The sequence below is a fragment of the Cuculus canorus genome, chromosome 2 (assembly GCF_017976375.1).
Source record: "Cuculus canorus isolate bCucCan1 chromosome 2, bCucCan1.pri, whole genome shotgun sequence".
Lineage (NCBI taxonomy): Eukaryota > Metazoa > Chordata > Aves > Cuculiformes > Cuculidae > Cuculus > Cuculus canorus.
Window position 1 is genome coordinate 114,607,819 of NC_071402.1, and position 17,837 is coordinate 114,625,655.

At 37.9% G+C, this 17,837-nt stretch overlaps 1 protein-coding gene across 7 annotated transcripts in view; it reads left to right on the forward strand.

The window, feature by feature from the left end:
- ATP2C1 (ATPase secretory pathway Ca2+ transporting 1) overlaps nucleotides 1-17,837 on the forward strand; it is a 92,631-nt gene that overhangs the window by 49,568 nt on the left and 25,226 nt on the right. For all 7 annotated transcript variants that reach the window (XM_054057185.1, XM_054057179.1, XM_054057184.1 and 4 more), the window contains 6 exons: nucleotides 11,006-11,116; nucleotides 12,042-12,158; nucleotides 13,704-13,793; nucleotides 16,267-16,302; nucleotides 17,208-17,269; nucleotides 17,655-17,763. In XM_054057185.1, the coding sequence (XP_053913160.1) occupies nucleotides 11,048-11,116; nucleotides 12,042-12,158; nucleotides 13,704-13,793; nucleotides 16,267-16,302; nucleotides 17,208-17,269; nucleotides 17,655-17,763 (483 nt within the window). In that variant the 5' untranslated portion in view covers nucleotides 11,006-11,047. The remainder of the gene's footprint in view (nucleotides 1-11,005; nucleotides 11,117-12,041; nucleotides 12,159-13,703; nucleotides 13,794-16,266; nucleotides 16,303-17,207; nucleotides 17,270-17,654; nucleotides 17,764-17,837) is intronic.

Sequence of the window (17,837 nt, forward strand, 5' to 3'; positions counted from 1 at the left end):
TGGTGTGTTTGTCAGTGCATTCTTGGTAGCTGGTGCCACCTCAAGGCTTTAAAAAAGTAGGCTTTAAATTCATTGTAGTACGTCCTCCACAGTATACAGAAATGGTAAATCTTTTCTAGCAATGGAAGACAAAGTTTGAATATTCAGCATTCCTAAGTTTCAGCTGTATACTATGTGAGCGGGCTAAAGGAAGGTGAGGTGGTTTGGACAGACACGGTGTTGGGGATTTAGTCTGAATTTTTGTTTCCATTACTCCTACAATCTACAGCACTGCAATCAGGTTAAGATAATATTATTTTTGTGAAATATTTTCTCTAGCTAGAGAGTAGGCAGTTGTCATTCACAAGGCTTGCAAGATAACCGCATAGAATATTCTAAGATTGCAGAAAATTGCTCAGCTTTATTGTTGTGCTGGTAGCCTGAGTTGAACTGAGTGTCCTACTTTACTTTGTTTTTTAAAATTAAAGAAGACAAAAAAAATCATGAAAGAGTAAGATGCATTTCAGGTTGGGATGTATTTCTCTGAGAAGTGTTTTTTTAGGAGATATTTTTAGTACTTGAAAATAGCTCTTGAGCTTTGTATACGACTGTAGAGTTACTAAGTTGGATGTCAAATGGAGCGCTGTAGTCTTTATTACATTGCTTGATGTAGATAGGGGTTGGGAATAGGTGTATCTCAAATATTTCATGATTGAGCAAACCTTGAATTCAACATTAGCAGTACCAATATTCAGAGTTGTGTTTCTTAGTTGGTCAAAAATGTAGAAGTATTGTACTAAGGAGAACAGCTCTACGTTATGGCTGATGATTCGCCACAATCAAAGTCCAGCCTATAAGGCTGTCTTTTTTTTTTTTTTTTTTCAGGCTCATGGGGCAGCCTAGCACATTGTTCTCATAATTTGGGTATTGATATTTCTTTGGTTAATGGCTGGTGTCTGCCAGGCTGAATATTGCCTATTTTCTGTAAAGTCTTACAAAATACCACACAATAGCAAGGTGCTGAAACTTTGTGACCTCCCAGGATAGAAGTTATTCTGCAAGGAGAACTCATTAATGCAAATTAGTGTTTCTCTTTCCTTCTGGCTTTTTTAGACACAAAACTTTCTTGTGTGCACTTCCTTTGATGCAGGGAATTCTGATAAAATGTTTAATCTAAAACACTATTGAATAGGAACAAATTTCTTTGAATATCAGAATGCAGGGCTGCTGCAGCTGTTTCCCCAGAAGTGAAAAATTATCACACTTTTCCAAAGGAGCCCATTCAAATAAAGGCAGTAGAGAGTAACTTCAAAGGTTTCAAAAAAGTATTTCTTCTCCTGAGTAAACAGTGCCTAGTAGAAAACATGTGGCTCATTAGTCTGCAAACTTCAAGCTTTTGGGAGTGGTAAAGGACAGCTCTTTGCAGTGGCAAGTAAAAACACTCTTCTTGCAAATTGGTCGTGGATGTTTGTGTTGAATGAGTGTTGGCATTTTACTTGATGCTCTAAGAAAGCAGCATTATTTCCCATAAAGGTATCTGTCAGATATTATTTCCCATACAGGTATCTGTCTGTATACTTTCTGACCAGCTTCTTTTAGATAACCCATGTGTGGAAGGTGTAATGTTTAATATCAAATGTGTATATATGAAGGCGTTGGATGTTATGTGGGATTTTTAATGTCACGGAATGAGACATTTGTCCTGTGTTTTAAATATATTTTGTAAGCTATGCTTAGCAAAACGTAGAAATTGCAGTACACCGTTCAATCACAGTACCAATGTGATTTCCATCACCAGTCTCTGTAATACGCTCACCATCATAATGCTGGGCATTCCCAGTTGCCAGAAAAGAACAGGTGGGTTGAAAACAGCTCAAGCCTGTTGTTGTCTTTGAAATATGGCTGCTTATTCAGTGCACGTGTTGGGTTGAGCCACAAAGCCAGACCAGCATGGAGAAATGTGTACATCAGACATTCACGTTCTTTTGATGCAATCAAGAGAGAAATGTTGATCCACTCAACTGACATAATTGTTTTTCCAAAGTAAAGTCTGCCTTCTGGTCCTGCTTGTGTTGCAGTAAAGTTAGCCTCTTTGCTACAGCTGTGGATAGCCACATCCTACATTATTTTCCAAGCTGCATAGGCACATCACCCTTGCCCATCTCCTCTGAGCCTTGTGTTACAGGGGTCTACTGGTCAGTTACAGTATTGAAGTATTTTTCATATCTAAATTTACAGGGTTTTGAGACTCATTGGAGAAATTGCTAGTTGAGAATACAGGAAGTAATTGGTCTTTGATTTAATCATGTATGAGTTACAAACTGTACATATAGTGCAGTCTGTATAGATGAAGCTGCCCTGAATAAAATTTCTAATTTTCTGCACATCATTAAAAAATTAGTTCAAAAGCCAGGAATAAGACATTAAGTAATGGAATTTACTTAATCAAGGTAGGTTTGTAACTTGTCTGCATTTATAGTTTGGGAACCTGATTGCACTAATTTTTATTTGTTTTATTTAACCTTTATCCACCACACTCAGCTACTTCCATCTGCTGCTTTTCGCAGAATGATAGCATGGTTTGGGTTAGACAGGACCTTTAAAGGTCATCTAGACCACTGCCCTGCAGTGAGCAGGGATATCTTCAACTAGGTCAGGTTGCTCAGAATGTTAGCATAACTGGTGAATCTCTTTGGAGATCCAATTCCTATTAAGATCTGGCAGAATTTCACAGAGGAAGTTGCATCACAGTCACAACCACACTGGTTGTTGCTTGTTCCAAAACAGTTTTTTGTGTGCTTTCTGTGTGCTTTTCTTCATCCTGTCTCTGCTTCTGGAGTACTGCTGTATGTCCAGGTTTTGCTTCTGTGGATGTGCATTTGGTCTAGGACAGAATCATAGAAAAGTTTAGGTTGGAAAAGACCTTTAAGATTGAGTCCGACCCTTACTATAGCACTGCCAAGCCACCAGTGAACCATGTCACTAAGCACTGCATCTACAGATCTTTTGAATACCTCCAGGGATGGTGACTCAGCCACTTCCCTGGGCAGCCTGTTTGAATGCTTGACAACCATTTTGGTGAAGAAATTTTTCCTGATATCCAGTCTAAACCTCTCCTGGCACAACTTCAGACCATTTTCTCTTCTCTTATCACATGTTGCTTGGGAGAAGAGACCAACACCCACCTCGCCAAGTGCTGGGGTTTCTTCTTGTGCTTGGCTTTGTGTAAGCTTTTGCTTTGTCTCATCATCACATGGTCATTGTTCTGTGGCTGGGACCTGTACTGATGTTCTAGGAGCAGCTTGCCTTCTAGCCAGATGGGAGAGGCAAGGATGGCAGAAACACCTAGTGAAACAGATATTTTTAAGGTTATTTGTTTGAAGAGTTTGAAGAGAAGACTTTGCACTGATGCTTCGTATTTCGTCGAAGAGGCAGAAAAGAGGATTCCATTCTGGAGTCTTTTCCTTAAAGATACCTTTCCCAGCCAGGAATCTTTGCTTAGTGGAAACTGTTTTGATTGTCCGTGTGCACACACGCACACAGAGACTTGAGCCTCTATGCTTGCTTACATCTTGTTGATCTTTAGTTCTGTGTACTTCTGGGATGCCAGACAGAGCAGAAGAAGTAGGTGTTTGATATTTTATTATGTTACCATGTGCATATCTGCAGTAGTTGATCTATCTTGTGTCGCCATCCTGGCTCTGAATTGTGCAGAACTAGAGAAGAATGTACTTAGTGTAGGCTCTGAACTTTCTAAACCTTTTAGTATGCATCACAGGTAGTTTGATTATACAGAAAATTTGGGAAATGGGAAGCTTGTAAGTTTCAGTGTTTAGTATTCAGTGAAACACCATTTTATTATGTTGAACACTGTCATTTTTTTGGTATGAGGAAGCAGATAAAAAATGGAAGCTCATTCTTATGATGTGCAAGGAAATGCTGATACTTTTGGGATCCCAAGAAGAAAGGCACAAACACTTGAAAAGCAGATCACCATTAATAACTCAGAAAAGGTTATGGCAAGGTTTAAATTTTAAGTCTTTTCTCATACTGGGAACCCTGGGATGGTAGAGCTTTGAATGAATCTCTGGTCTGGGCATGGCATGCTGTAGATCTCGACTACTTTGAATTCACTAGTACTCTATGGGGTTTTGCTCACATTACAGGTTCATCAGTCACTGAAAGCAGTTGGGTCTGGAATGTGGTTGTACAACATGCTCTAATATCCTTATCTCATTAATAAAACTGCAGTTGCTGGGCAGGTGCATGTAATATTTCAAGTGGAAAAGGCAACTTACTTTACATATACTTATGATTAAATGCACACTGATTAATTACACATTGATTATGTGTACATTCATTAATTTAACTATTGATTAGACATAGCACGATTCAGTAGCAATCATGCAGTAGCCACAATACAGAGGCATGTACCTGGATGTGGGTCACTAACTACTTGTACAATAATAGTCTTACAGGCTAATCACTACAAACAAGTCCAAAAGGTCTTTGTAGTACTTGAGTTAGCTTGAAAGGGGTTTGGTTTTACAGGGACTGATGGGGTAGATTCAAACTGACTGAATCAGCTGTTCAGATGGACAGGAAGATTCAGAAGAAAGTAACGGGTGTGGTTGAGAGGCAAATATTGGAAAGCATGTGAAGTCAATGCTTTCAGTCATCTTTTCACATTTCCTGTTGTGCTGCAGTGTTTCCCAAGAACTGGCCCTACTAACCTGCAGTTTGGCAGTGAAACTTCTCGTGTTGTAGGGTTAACAGTTCTTTCTGAAACTAAGGTGCTTAAACCCAGGTTTTTGAAGGAACTTCACAAAGAAATAATCAGTGTTTCTCTTCAATTACCTCAATTCTCATTGTTTTTTAACCTCTCCCCCCCGCCCCACCCCCCCCAGCCACCCCTTTTATTGTTCTCGGTAGTTTTGTTTTACACCGCTTTTGTATTTTGCACTTGTAGGTCAGTTGAATAACTGTGTTTAACATTTACTGGACTTTATATTAGCTAATTAGCACAAATGTTTTGGTAACAAATTTGTTTTAAAAATAGATTTTCCTATGAGAATGTTCTAAATTTTTAGACCGCTCTCAGTGAATGTAGGTTCTGCCATTTGCATTCTCTGAAGAAGCAGACCTAAAATTTCCACTTAAAAAATAATTGTAAAGGTATCTCTATGACAGTGAGCCCTACTGATTAATAACGGGCTGCTCCTACTACATGGAGAAACAGAATGGTAGGGGTACGTTGTTGGTACTTGGTATTGATCATGGTAGAAAGAGAGTGGGCAGGATTCTGTAGTGTACAAGGAAGAAGAAGCAGTAACACATTACTGTTAACTAGATATTTTTGTAGAGAAAACAGGAAGGAGCTCTGAATTTCTGGTAGTGTAAGCCTTCCATCCTAATTTGCATTAATTTTGATAAATGTACTTTGGTCACAGTTTTGTGGTCCTGTGATTGATGTATGTTTCTTGGTCCAGAAATGGTGGTGTGTATATTGGAAGTGGTCTAAAAAAACTCTTTTCATGAGGCAGCTATTTTTTTTTTTGTGTTAGTTAGCATCCTGCTTCTTTGTTCCTTGCTAATTAACTGCAAGCAGGGAATGGGAAACTGTAGTCACAGCTCTGAAAGCTTCAGCGATCCTGTATGTGCTGCTGATCTGATTAGCAGCGTAGGCCAGTATAATTTCTCAGCCCAAGTATCCATATAAAAACTTGGCCTGCAACAGAGTACTGAAGTGTTTTAAGGTATCAGCTGATAGATGTTTGAAAATTAATTGCGACATGATGGGAAAACATCTTACTATACATAGCTTGACTCCTTTAATATAGAATATTAAAATATGTGGCTTTGTGGATAGCTTCTGTTGGACACACTAAAAGGTGTTGCAGAAGCCCAGCTCTCCAATGTACAGATCTGGGAAGCAGTGTGAAGGACTGTAGAGCACTTGCAGCAGTATTAAGTAATCTTTCCCCTGTTTTGTGGAAATAATGCATAGTAAAGGCAAAATTATTTGCTTGAATAGAGTTATTCTGTTCCAGCAGATAGCAAGCACTTTTTTCCAACTATTTTTTTTTGACCTAAATCTGTTGGTGTGACCCACTTTATATTTTGAAAGGTACATGAAGGGAACAATGATTAGTTTTTCATTGGCTAAGCAATTGAATTTAATCGGTGTCAAAGTGTTAGATATTTGAAACTGTTCTTTTCTGAACTATAAGTGTAGTTTATCAGCACAGATTGTACAGGTTTTTGAGAAATTAGGCGATTGTCCATCCAGAATTGTCTTATGATATGTAATTTTACTCTAGGGAAAGGAACTGGCTATAAAAAGGCCTTCTGAGCCTTTATTTTTGTAATTCTATACCAGATTTTCTCTGTAGATTTTCACTGTCTACAGTATAGTGCCCTTTGTAAAAGTGGGAGATAACATGAATGAAACATATTCAAAATCAGCGTTTTTTTTGAGTCTGTTACAAAAACCTTGTCAAGATAGGTTTTGTTGTAGCACAGTTCTGTGCTAATGAGGATGTATTTGGAAAAAAATGATCTCTCGGAGTACTTTAACATTTCTCTTTAAGGACACTTATCTTCTTAAAATATCATTAAAAGCTTGTTATTAGACTTTGTGAAGTCTGAACTGACACTGTTAGGCAAGTGATCAGTTATGTATTCTTTTTTTGGAATTGTTATTTGTGTTTAGCAGCCATTTCTGTTGTATAGGGTAAAAAGATTTTTCTCAGCACTGAAATTTGTAATGGCTGTCAGTTCATTTCTGCCTCCACTTACTGGGAAGGCAGTTGCTCGGCATTTTTATAGAGAATGCAGAGTCATCTTGGTCAAAGTTCTGTGTTTGTGGGTTTGTTTAGAAAGAGCACTCAGGCTTAGTGGTTTTCAGCCCTAAATTGCTGGTTTTGGTAGCTAATACCATGAATGTGGGGTATCTATTTTCAATAAAAAACAGAAGCTTGTACTTAAGATGGGAAACGTTAAAGAAAAGAACATGAGCCAGTAATTCAGTCGGATATTTTATCTGAGAGGGGAGGTTGTGGTAAAATTCTAGATGAATAATTGGTTTAGAAAAGAGTGTGGTCCAAGAAAACTAAAACAGAAGCAAGGGTAAAATCCAAAGAAGATTAAGTATAACCGTTTAAAATATGAAAAGTCATCATCTCCAGTGGGGCAATTCCCTGGGAATTGGAGTGGTTTCACTTAGTATTGGTTTTTGTATGTGTAGGCTAAACAGCAGCTGTAACTGGGTGTGTTCCTAATTGCAGAATTAGGTGAATTTGAATGAAATTGTTTTTTCAGTGGGACTGAATCTTGTGAGCAGCAAATTTTACCAGCGTGGATGCTGGTAAAAGTGGTGGAACACTTAAAGCAAAGGCTGGCTGGCTGCATGGAAAACTGGTGGTCACAGTGATGCGACACTTCCCATGACGAAGTTGTGAACAAGATCTGACACAAAAACCCCACGACTTACCCTATAACTCAGGAACCAAGAGTGGGAGAGGAGGGACAGAGATGGCTATAGAACATGTTCTAGTCTGCAACAGTGCAACAAGGTTCAGCTTGATCGCTTCACTCAGTACAAGTGGATTCATGTTCAAATATAGATGTTTTCTGACCCTCCGTCGGAAAATATTGGTGTAGGAGAGTAAACAGCGAGTTACCATCAAGTTTCCTGTGAAACTGAAGAAATCCACGATGGAAAGTTTTCAATTATTGAGTGAAGCTTACAGTAAAGAGATGTCAGAGTTCAAGTCAGTGCTCAAAGGAGCTCATTTTTTGTTGGTTGAAATGTGAAAGCAAAAAGCGATGGAGATCCTCAACTGCCTTTTAGAAAATGATCTGTAGAATTGCTTTGAACTCTGGCGGCATCGTATGCAGCTGTGTGTCAACTCAGAAGTGAACTATTTTGAAGGTGATCATAGTTGATTTTCTTAATTTCTTAAATAAAGAGTTACAGGCACAGTCTTGTGGGTTTTTTTGGTCAGACCTCATGTAGCAAAGAGTATTCTGTAAAGCTTAAGATCACAATGTCTGTATTCTTCATAACTGAAATACCCACCATTCTGCTGCTACTGTGGTCAGCTTAAGTAGTTCTGTTTTGTAGAGGGAGTCTTATGATGCTGTATTCTCCGAGAAGTGTTAAAAATGTGGAGCAAATGGTTGTCCCTCTGATCCAGAATAGCGTTACCTCGTTGGTATAAGGGCTTATTAGCATTGGATTTTGTAAAAAGAGCCTTTGTTAGGAACAGAATTATACTTACGGCTTTGTTTTTCTTTGGTGTTGAAAGTAATAGTTCTTGTAAACTGCTTTAAATATACATAAAATACTGAGAAAGAAAAATCTGTTACTTCTGTTGAACCATGACTAGTGGGTTTTTTATTCAATTTCTTGTCTAATTTGAAACACATAGAGGCATTTGGAAATAACTTGCTTGATAATTTCTCTAAATATATATATATTTATAGTGTATAATATGTATTCACCATCATTTTCAAAGACAACTTACATCAGTGTGTTGTTTAAGGTTTCAGTAAGTATCTAACCAATGCTAAAATGTATTGTAAGACACTATAAATTTGGCTACGGACTTTCCAGTTCTGTTCCTTCACAGAATGGTTGGGCTTGGAAGAGTCCTCTGGAGGTCGTCTAGTCCAGCCCCCCTACTAAAGCAGGTCCCCCTAGAGCAGGCTGCACAGGAACATGTCCAGGCGGGTTTTGAATATCTCCAGAGAGGGAGATCCTACAGCCTCTCTAGGCAGCCTGTTCCAGGTTCTGTGACCCACATAATAAAGAAGATTTTCCTCATGTTCAGGTGTAGCTTCCTGTGCTCCAGTTTATGCCTGTTGGCCCCTGTTCTGTCTCTGAACACCATTGAAAAGAGTCTGACCCCATCCTTTTGGCACTCACCCTTTAGTTATTTATAAACATTGATAAGATCCCCTCTCAGTCTTCCCCAGGCTAAACAGGCCCAGGTCTCTCAACCTTTCCTCATCAGAGAGATGCTCCAGTCCCCTACTCATGTTTGTGGCCCTCCGCTGGATTCTCTCCAGTAGTTCCTTGTCTTTCTTGAGCTGAGAATTCCAGAACTCAATGCAGTAATCTGGAAGCGGACTCCCTAGGGCAGAGTAGAGGGGGGAGGATAAGCTCCATCGAGCTGCTGGCCACACTCTTCTTTAATACACCCCATAATGCCATTGGCTTTCTTGGCCATGAGATCATATTGCTGACTCATGTTTAGTTTGTTGTCTGCCAGGACATCCACATCCTTCTCCGCCGCGGCTTTCCAGCAGTTCAGCCACTAACCTATACTGGTGCAGGGGGTTATTCCTCCCTCGGTGTAGAATTGCACTTCCCTTTGTTGAGCTTCATTAGGTTCCTCTCTGCCCAACTTTCCAGCCTTTCTCATTGAATGGCATCACAGCCTTCTCGTGTATTGGCCAATCCTCTCAGTTTTGTGTCATCAGCACACTCTGTCCCCTCATCCAGGTGATGGATGAATACGTTGAACAAAACTTGGCCCAGTACTGACCCCTGGGGAACACCACTGGCCACAGGCTTCCAATTAGACTCTACAATGCTGATGGCGGCCCTCTCAGCTCTGCCATCCAGTGAGTTCTCAATCCACCTCACTTGATTCATCTAACCAACACTCCCTAAGTTTACCAATGAGGTAACATATGAGAGGCAGTGTTAAAAGCCTTGCTGAAGTCAAGGTAGACAACATCCACTGCTCTCCCCTTATCTCCCCAGCCAATTATACTACTATAGAAGGATACCAGATTGGTCTGGCATGATTTCCACGTGGTGAATTCATATTGACCACTCTGATATCTAAGCATCCGGAGGAAAAGAAAGTTATGACCTCCAGAATGAGCTGTTCCAGCAGCTTTGCAGGGATGGAGGTGAAGCTGACTGATCTGTGGTTTCCTAGGTACTACTTGACCTTGCTAAGATTGGAATGACATTGGCTTTTCTCCAGTCCTCAGGCACCTCTCCTGTTCTTCATGATCTTTTGAAGATAATGGAGAGAGGCGTAGCAATAGCATCTGCCAGCTCTCTCAGCACTCATTCAGGGCATAAAAATGCTGAAATCTTTTAATGTATTGTCATCTTGAAGTACCTCATCTTATATTTTAAGTCTCAGAATCCATAGAAGAGATTTATACAAGACAATAATTATTTTTTTAAAGCATAAAACCACCTATTCAAATTCTGTGCAAGTATAAAGGGAAAACCATTTCTATGGGGTGTGTGTTTGCATGCCAGGTGTCTCCCAGTTAATGGAGGGTGGATGTGTGTGTGGCATGATGGATGAGATACTAATTGTGGATGCAGTAAGATAGTGAAGGGGAAGAAAGAGTATCATTCCAGCTTCTCATTTAATAAGAAAAAGTTTGGAAACTGAAGCTTCATTAAGTATCAAAGCAGTGCTGAGCTGTGCGATCAATGTTCTTATTGCACTGTTCTGCAGTTCACAAAATTTTAGCCTCTTAAAATTACAGGAAAACATTACTTTTTATAGCATTGACTTGAAGCTTTTGTACTGTATTCAAGTTTTATGACTTCAGATGCATCTGTGCTGTTGTTTGAGGCTTTCTTAATGTCATTTCCGCTTTCGTTGTATACAGGAACATGTGAATAGACCACCTTCATTAATGGGTAGAAAGTAGTGGCAAGGATTGAAATTTATCTGGAGTGCTTACTTTCTGGCGAAGTATTGACGATAATGAGCATTATGAATGTATGCAATTGTTAGGATCTTCATCATCACTGGACACAGAAATTAGAAATTACTCTTCTCAGTTGTATGTCCAGCGTTTTCTTTTATTATTACAGGTGCTACTGCATGGAATGAAGCTTAATTGTAGATACGTTTTTTTTGTTTGAAGTGAAGTGTGTATAAAGATTACCTTTTAATGACATTAATATTGCATTGCTCTGGTAGATGTTGTTTGAAGTGAAATGTTAGTACTCCCTTTCAGGCTTTTTGGTTTTATTTCTTAGGTTGCACGTCTTCAAAAAATCCCTGATGGTGACAATGAGACAATGATTCCTGTACTGTCTTCAAAAAAAGCAAGTGAATTGCCAGTTGATGAAGTAGCAAGCATTCTGCAAGTAAGTGGTTTTGAATCTCTTAAGAATGCACTGATATTGTCAAACAGCAAGTTTGGTATTTCTTAAGGACAGAATTGTCATTGAAAGTCTATGCATTGTTGTGCAGTTTGTTATTAGCTACTGTCTGCTTCTAAAAACATGTTGATTTTTAAGTTGCTACTTGAAATGCTATACTCTCTAGCATTCTTAAAAAATTTGAGTATTTGGAGGGGGGATGAGAGTCAGCTAGAAAATGTTTGGATTTCTGTATGCTTTGAAGATTGCTTTTTGTTAATAAAAATCTTCCTATAAAGTCAATCTTCCTATAAATTCCTATCCCGTTTTTCATAGCTATTGCTTCTATTTCTCTAAGGAAACCTTAATGTCCTTAATTTATTTTGAGAGCCTCCATTTTAAGTAGAGGGATAGGATTGAGAAAGCTACCCATTGACAGATTTATGAACCATTGAATCTGGGTTAATTTTCGTGATAGATGGTCTTTTTTCGTTTTCTGTCTGCTCAACTGCCTGCTTGGGGAGTACACCATGATAAATGTTGGTCACTGACAGCTCAAGACTTTGAAGCTATTGCTGTCATTTGAATGAGTAACTGAAGTCCTGACATAATCTTGAGGAGTCTGAACTACGCTTGCAGTTTGGTTTGTTAAAGAGTTTTCTGCAGGGAAGATCAGCAGTCATTTAGAGATGCCGAACAGCATCTGCTTCCATAGTTCTGTGACTTTCTTATTGAATCTTTTAAGTACTGCCAAATTAAGTTTTAAAATACTGGTTAGTTAGCTAGCATACAAACATTAGTGCTAAGCTTGTCTTTCTAATGTTGGCTAAATTTGTATAATCTAAGGCTATATATTCCAGTGTTGAAATTTATTTCGAAGTCTAGCTTATCAGTGTAATTGCTGACTGTTATTCTTTCTGTATTTTAATAGGCTAATCTTCAGAATGGCTTAAAAAACTGTGAAGTTTGCCATAGACGGGCATTCCATGGATGGAATGAATTTGATATTAGTGAAGATGAACCACTATGGAAAAAATATATTTCCCAGGTTAAGATTTTTGACCTTTCTGCTGTTTGGTTTTAATACTTGTCAGGAGTTTTATTCTTTATTACTTTGCTTTTGTATGCATGCACATGGTAAAAGTGGGGAAACTCTAGTAGAATAGGAAATTGCAACTCATAATTTATATCTAATTTGCCTGTTGAAAAAAACTTTTATTTAGGTACATGCTAGTGTTGTAATTACATGATTTGTTCCTGAATGTATTTTCAGACTTAGCGAAAGGTAATGTTCATAACTAGCCTGAGGGCTGGAGAAGTAGAATAAAGTTCCCTGTAGGCAAAGACCTGAGCATGGTCAGGGTAAGGCAGGAATGCATATGACGGCTGGTAAATACTTAAATGGAATTGCACTACGAGTAACTTGATAGACAAAAGAAATTTTTAAGTGCAAACTTGCTGACTTTGAACTGAGGGTGAAGGTGGGGCCGGCCTTAATTCTCATGTCGAGCAGTGCGATTTATTTTATACATATGTATATTTTATATGTGTATGAGCACGTGCAGCTTCTCAAAGTGGCGTGGGAGAGTCACTACTTCATTCTACCTACCCCACTCCCCCAGCTATACAAGATATTTAGCAGGAAATTTTTACACAGAAGATTCTTCTAATGAATTTGTAACGTTAGGCATTTTGGTCAATGTTTTCTGCCCCTTCTCTGAGCATCGGTACAGTTAACCTCTAAATTAAACCGTGAAGTGATAGATGGTTAATTCTAGAGCAACTGTGTTACTTGGAAGTGACTAAAAAGGTATTCAGTGCTCTGCTGATGATAGCAGTGGGAACATCATCTCATACGAGCTGTTCTCTGGCATTAATGCTTTATTTTCCCACGTGTAGTGTCAAATTAGTCAGATGCATCAGAGCACTTCTAAAGCATATTATCCACGTCTATTTTAGGTAGGATTTATTAAGATACACATTTGCTTTCAATGTGCCTATCGTGTGCTTTTAGAATGTTCTTTGCTTTAATTGTAGTAATGTTCTTTTTTGTAGTACTTCTCAAAAAAATTACCAGGTTAGCAGCCAGCTGTCTTATAGAAGCAAGGTCCTTTATTTTAGCCTTAGAAATCTGAAGAAGGCATATGATCCAGAAGGAAAATTTGTATCTTGTAAACCAAGAAATCATTAATTGAAAGTTATGAAACATATTGCTGCCTTGATAGTGATCCATTTTTGGGAACAGGATCAGCCTGTTACCTCAAAGACATTTTGAATACGTTTCGGGGTTCCTTTTGTATGTTTAAATACAGTATAAACAAATTTTGTCTTCACGTGAATCTAGAAATGTAGGAAACGTTTTTTATGTTGTGTATTCAATATGGTCTATTAAAAGTCTCTGATGTTTGCTCCCTCTTCCCTCCAATTAAACATCTGAACTGTGCAGAGTCAGATTTTTTTTGCTCTAGTAGGTTAGAAATATTTTAATTAAGAATAGTATTAGAAATAGATCAGATGTGCTTTGAGGTGTAGATAAAATGGTCTTTCTATCAAGAGTATTTATGAATTACTGTTTTGTTTTGTTTTGTTGCAGTTTAAAAATCCCCTTATTATGCTTCTTCTGGCATCTGCGGTCATCAGTGTTTTAATGCATCAGTTTGATGATGCTGTCAGTATCACTGTGGTAAGGAACTAAAATTTTATCTTTGTTGGGAGTATTCAAAATGCCTGACTGCATATGCTTTCCACATCCCATGAATGCCAATGTGAGATGGGATCATTTGGTTCTAAGGAATTATTTTGACTTGATTTGTTTAGTTTGTGACTGGATTTTTTTTTTTCTTGACTGATAGCAGTAATATATATCAAAATGCATCAGTGAATAATCATATGGCTGCATTTTGCATCTTTATTCTTTCATTGATTAAAATGCCTGCTGTAGGCGCTTGCTCAGAGGAGAAAATTTTGATGTCTTCTGTGTTAACTTTTATCTTATATTATGCTTTAATTGCTATTTGAAGCCAACATAAGCCTTCTGTGAATTTACTTGAAAGACATAATCTTTTAAAACGTGAAAAAGAAATGTAACCTGAACTCTCTAGAAATAGCAAAAGGAAGATAGAAGCTGAAATGATGGGGTTTTTTTGTAGCAGTTTGCAGTTACATAGGGTGCTAAACTAGTCAGCTAAACATTTGTCATTGCAAATGACTCAGAGAAGAAAATTATCATCTCTTTTACAGGGTGCTAGGTGATAACTGAAAATCAGGACTTCCGCATGATCAGGGGCAAGTTCTAGCTGGTTTTGGCCTTGACTGACCTCTACGTTTTCTATCTTGAGGTTTACTTTTGTAATTCACCCAAAGTAACTGGAGGTTTGCTTCTAACCCCTCTAGTTCTTTAGAGAGAATAGTTTTCTTTGGAAGATAAAACGTGTGTTTGCCTTAAGAAGATCTATACAATTTTGAATTTGAGTATAATGTTAGTTTGGAAGGTCTGTTGTGCAAGTAAGTTGGATTTAAGTAATCTTTTGTATTATGAATTGTGTTTAATTCGTATTTTTTCCCTTGGTGAGTGCCCTGAAGCCTTTTTCCTGATCCTCTTGAGCAAGGCAATGAGAGAAGAACTGGACAGTTAGTGTAAGGGAGCAGTAGTTTCTGTGTTTTGTGCAGAAACTTCCAGAGAAGGAATCTTTAATAGCCTTGTGACTTGTTGCTAAAGATCAATGACATGTATTACTTTTTGTAGCAATGCTGGCTTAAGCAGCTTTTGCCATCTTTTTAGCTCTAGTGATATTGTAAAACTTTTTAATGTGGACTGGGTTCTGATAAAAATGAGGAAAGAAATTATGTACTTTTTTCCGTTTGGAGGACGTTGGCTTTTTGGTGGAAGTCAGTGCCCATAGACACAAGCTGAGAGACTGATGCGAGGCTAGTAATGCAAAGCTGTGTCAAGTAGTGTGAATCGAAGAGGACAGTGTTGCCTCCCAAAGAAACACCTGTAGCTATAGTGGAAGTACTGTATGGAAAGATAGAAAATACATATATAGATGTAGTTATTTCCTAGTACTCAGTTGATGAGGCTAACTTTGATATCACAAAAAATGCAGATGTACTGAATTTATACTTGATTTAGTTAAGGATGTTTCAAGAGTTTTTCTCTTGCAAGGTAGTAATATCTTGTTTATTTTTAGTAATTCTATGTATATTTTAAAGGCTTTATTAATATGTTGTGGGTGTTGTGTTATGATACTGTAGAAAGCAGTGTAGCAACTCAATTTGAGTAACAAATTCAGTTAATGTAACAGAAGTCAATTTGAGTGTATTGAAGGGGAAGGTGATACTTTAGACAAAGTTGATCTTTGTTACTTCCTGTAATAGATTTCATTCACTCATGTTCACATCATGTGCTTAGAAACCCCATGGTGTTTATGTTGAAGTGTTGTGACCGGAATTGTATGCGATATGGGGGAACGTGAAGGCTTCTTGTTGAGGCTTTACTACTTGGATTATTCCTAACGAGCAGTTTTTTTTACCTTTTTTTATTTGGGCTCTCTGGCATCTTGGCTGTTTGGGGTGTACTCAGTGTTCTGTCTCACTCCTTGGGAGTCTTGGGCAGGGTTACTGAGTCTTGTCCTCCACTTGTTCTCCTTGCTGGGATATTTTATGGCTCCAGACCCATTCCCCAGCTTGCTGCCGTATCTCTTCAGCTTATTCTTAGTCTTTCTGTTATCCGGCTATTTGAGTGAAACACATCTGTTACACTCCGTAGCAGTTAACACGTAATTTCTTTAACCTTTGTTGTCTTCTGAGAACACCATTCAGACTTCACTCAGATCAGTTTTTCTGTTTGTGTCATGAATCTCTCTTCACTGCTGTCTTTTACTCATTCTTTAGAAACACCCAGCAGAAGTTTTTCTTCAATATCTCTATCTACTTGGTAATCTTGTTTGTATAATCAGGGATGTAAATGAGAGAGAATGGTGTAAGTTTTCTAACAGACCCAGTGGATACTGAGTGATTTTGAGCATGAGAAAGTTTTTTTTTTTTTTTGAAATCATGTTGTTAGAAAGTTGTAACAGCTATGGCTGAGCAAAACCAAATATCACTTTCGTGACCATTTGGAATTTCTTTGCCTTATTGGCTTTGTTTTCTTGCAGGCGATACTCATTGTTGTCACAGTTGCCTTCGTTCAGGTAAGACAGCTGTTGTCCAATTAAGATGATTGCTTTTATGTAAACTCTTCTATTTATAAGACTTAAGCAGTTATCTTGATGTGTTGTACTGTGACTGGTTGAGTAAAGAGCTCTGTGGTTTCATCCAAGTTTTGTGCCTTTTGTATGATTTGTCCTTCTTTAACTATATTGACATTTATGCATCTATATGGATATTAGCTCAGCTGTGAAAGAGTACTTGTAAAGGAGCATTCATAATAAACAGTGTTGAAGTACTTCTAATTATTCAACTTAAAAGATTTTGAAAGTGTAGCTCTGGCTTTAATTTTGTACAGAAATTTTGCAAAAAGTAATAGTTATCTTTGAGCAGATTTCTAAGTCATAAAAAATAAATTTAATTTTGTAAGACCCCAACCTTACTCAGTGTGTGCTTAAGCCAAAATTGCTTTGTTTTAGTGCTCTGTCTTTGTTTACCTTAAGTCTATAATCTGTTTATTGAGTTAGAGATGAGTTATGATACTTTAGATCTCCTGGGGCTCAGAGCATGAACACAGTATTTTGGTACTAACTTGTTAGACTGTAGAACTTAATCATGTGTCTCATCACTGAATTTATAAGCATTTCTGCAACTATTGCCAAAGCCCTTAAGATATTGAAGGGAAAAGCAAATGACCTCTGCCATTCTTTTAGAAGAAATATATGTAGGCAGATTCTTATATATGTGTATTTTTTAAGTGTTTGGACCGTATTTACTTTTGAAAGTATCTAATATAGAACTGTTGAAGGACATATTTGATTGCTTGGAATGTTACTGTAGCACAACTTTAATAAGATTAATTTCAGTACATGTAGATATATCTTAATGTTCTTTAACTTTTGCCTATTTTAAACAAAATTGTCTACTTTTTTTTTTAATATCTCCACAGGAGTACAGATCAGAAAAATCTCTTGAAGAGCTTAGTAAACTTGTGCCTCCAGAATGCCATTGGTATGGAATTGTATGTCTTTTTGGTTCTGAATTAAGTCATCTTAAATTCAATATGAAATGAGTAAAAGAAAAAGGGTTTGTTGAACTTACAGCTTTTATACCAAGCTGTTAGGCTAACACACAATGTGCTTTGCTTTTGCTCATTTTAAAGAGTATCATACGGGTCTAAAATATTACTTCATGTTGTTGCCCCTCTCATCACTTCAAATGGTATTCCTGATATGTAACTTCCAAGAAACAGACAACAAAATAGAAAAATTAGAAGCAGTGTTTTGCTGAAATCAGTAACACTGAATGCTGCAATGCACGGTCAGCAGTGTGAATGCATTTACTTGACCAAATGCCAGAAAAGATGTTCTTATGCTCTTCATGTTTTCGCCTACAGCGTACGAGAAGGTCGGGTGGAACATACACTTGCAAGAGATTTAGTCCCAGGTGATACAGTCTGCCTCTCAGTTGGAGACAGAGTCCCGGCTGATCTACGATTATTTGAGGTATATACCTAATATTGCTTTAAAACTCAATAACTTTCCTTTCTGTGGGACAGAGGGGATGAGGAGATAGCCAC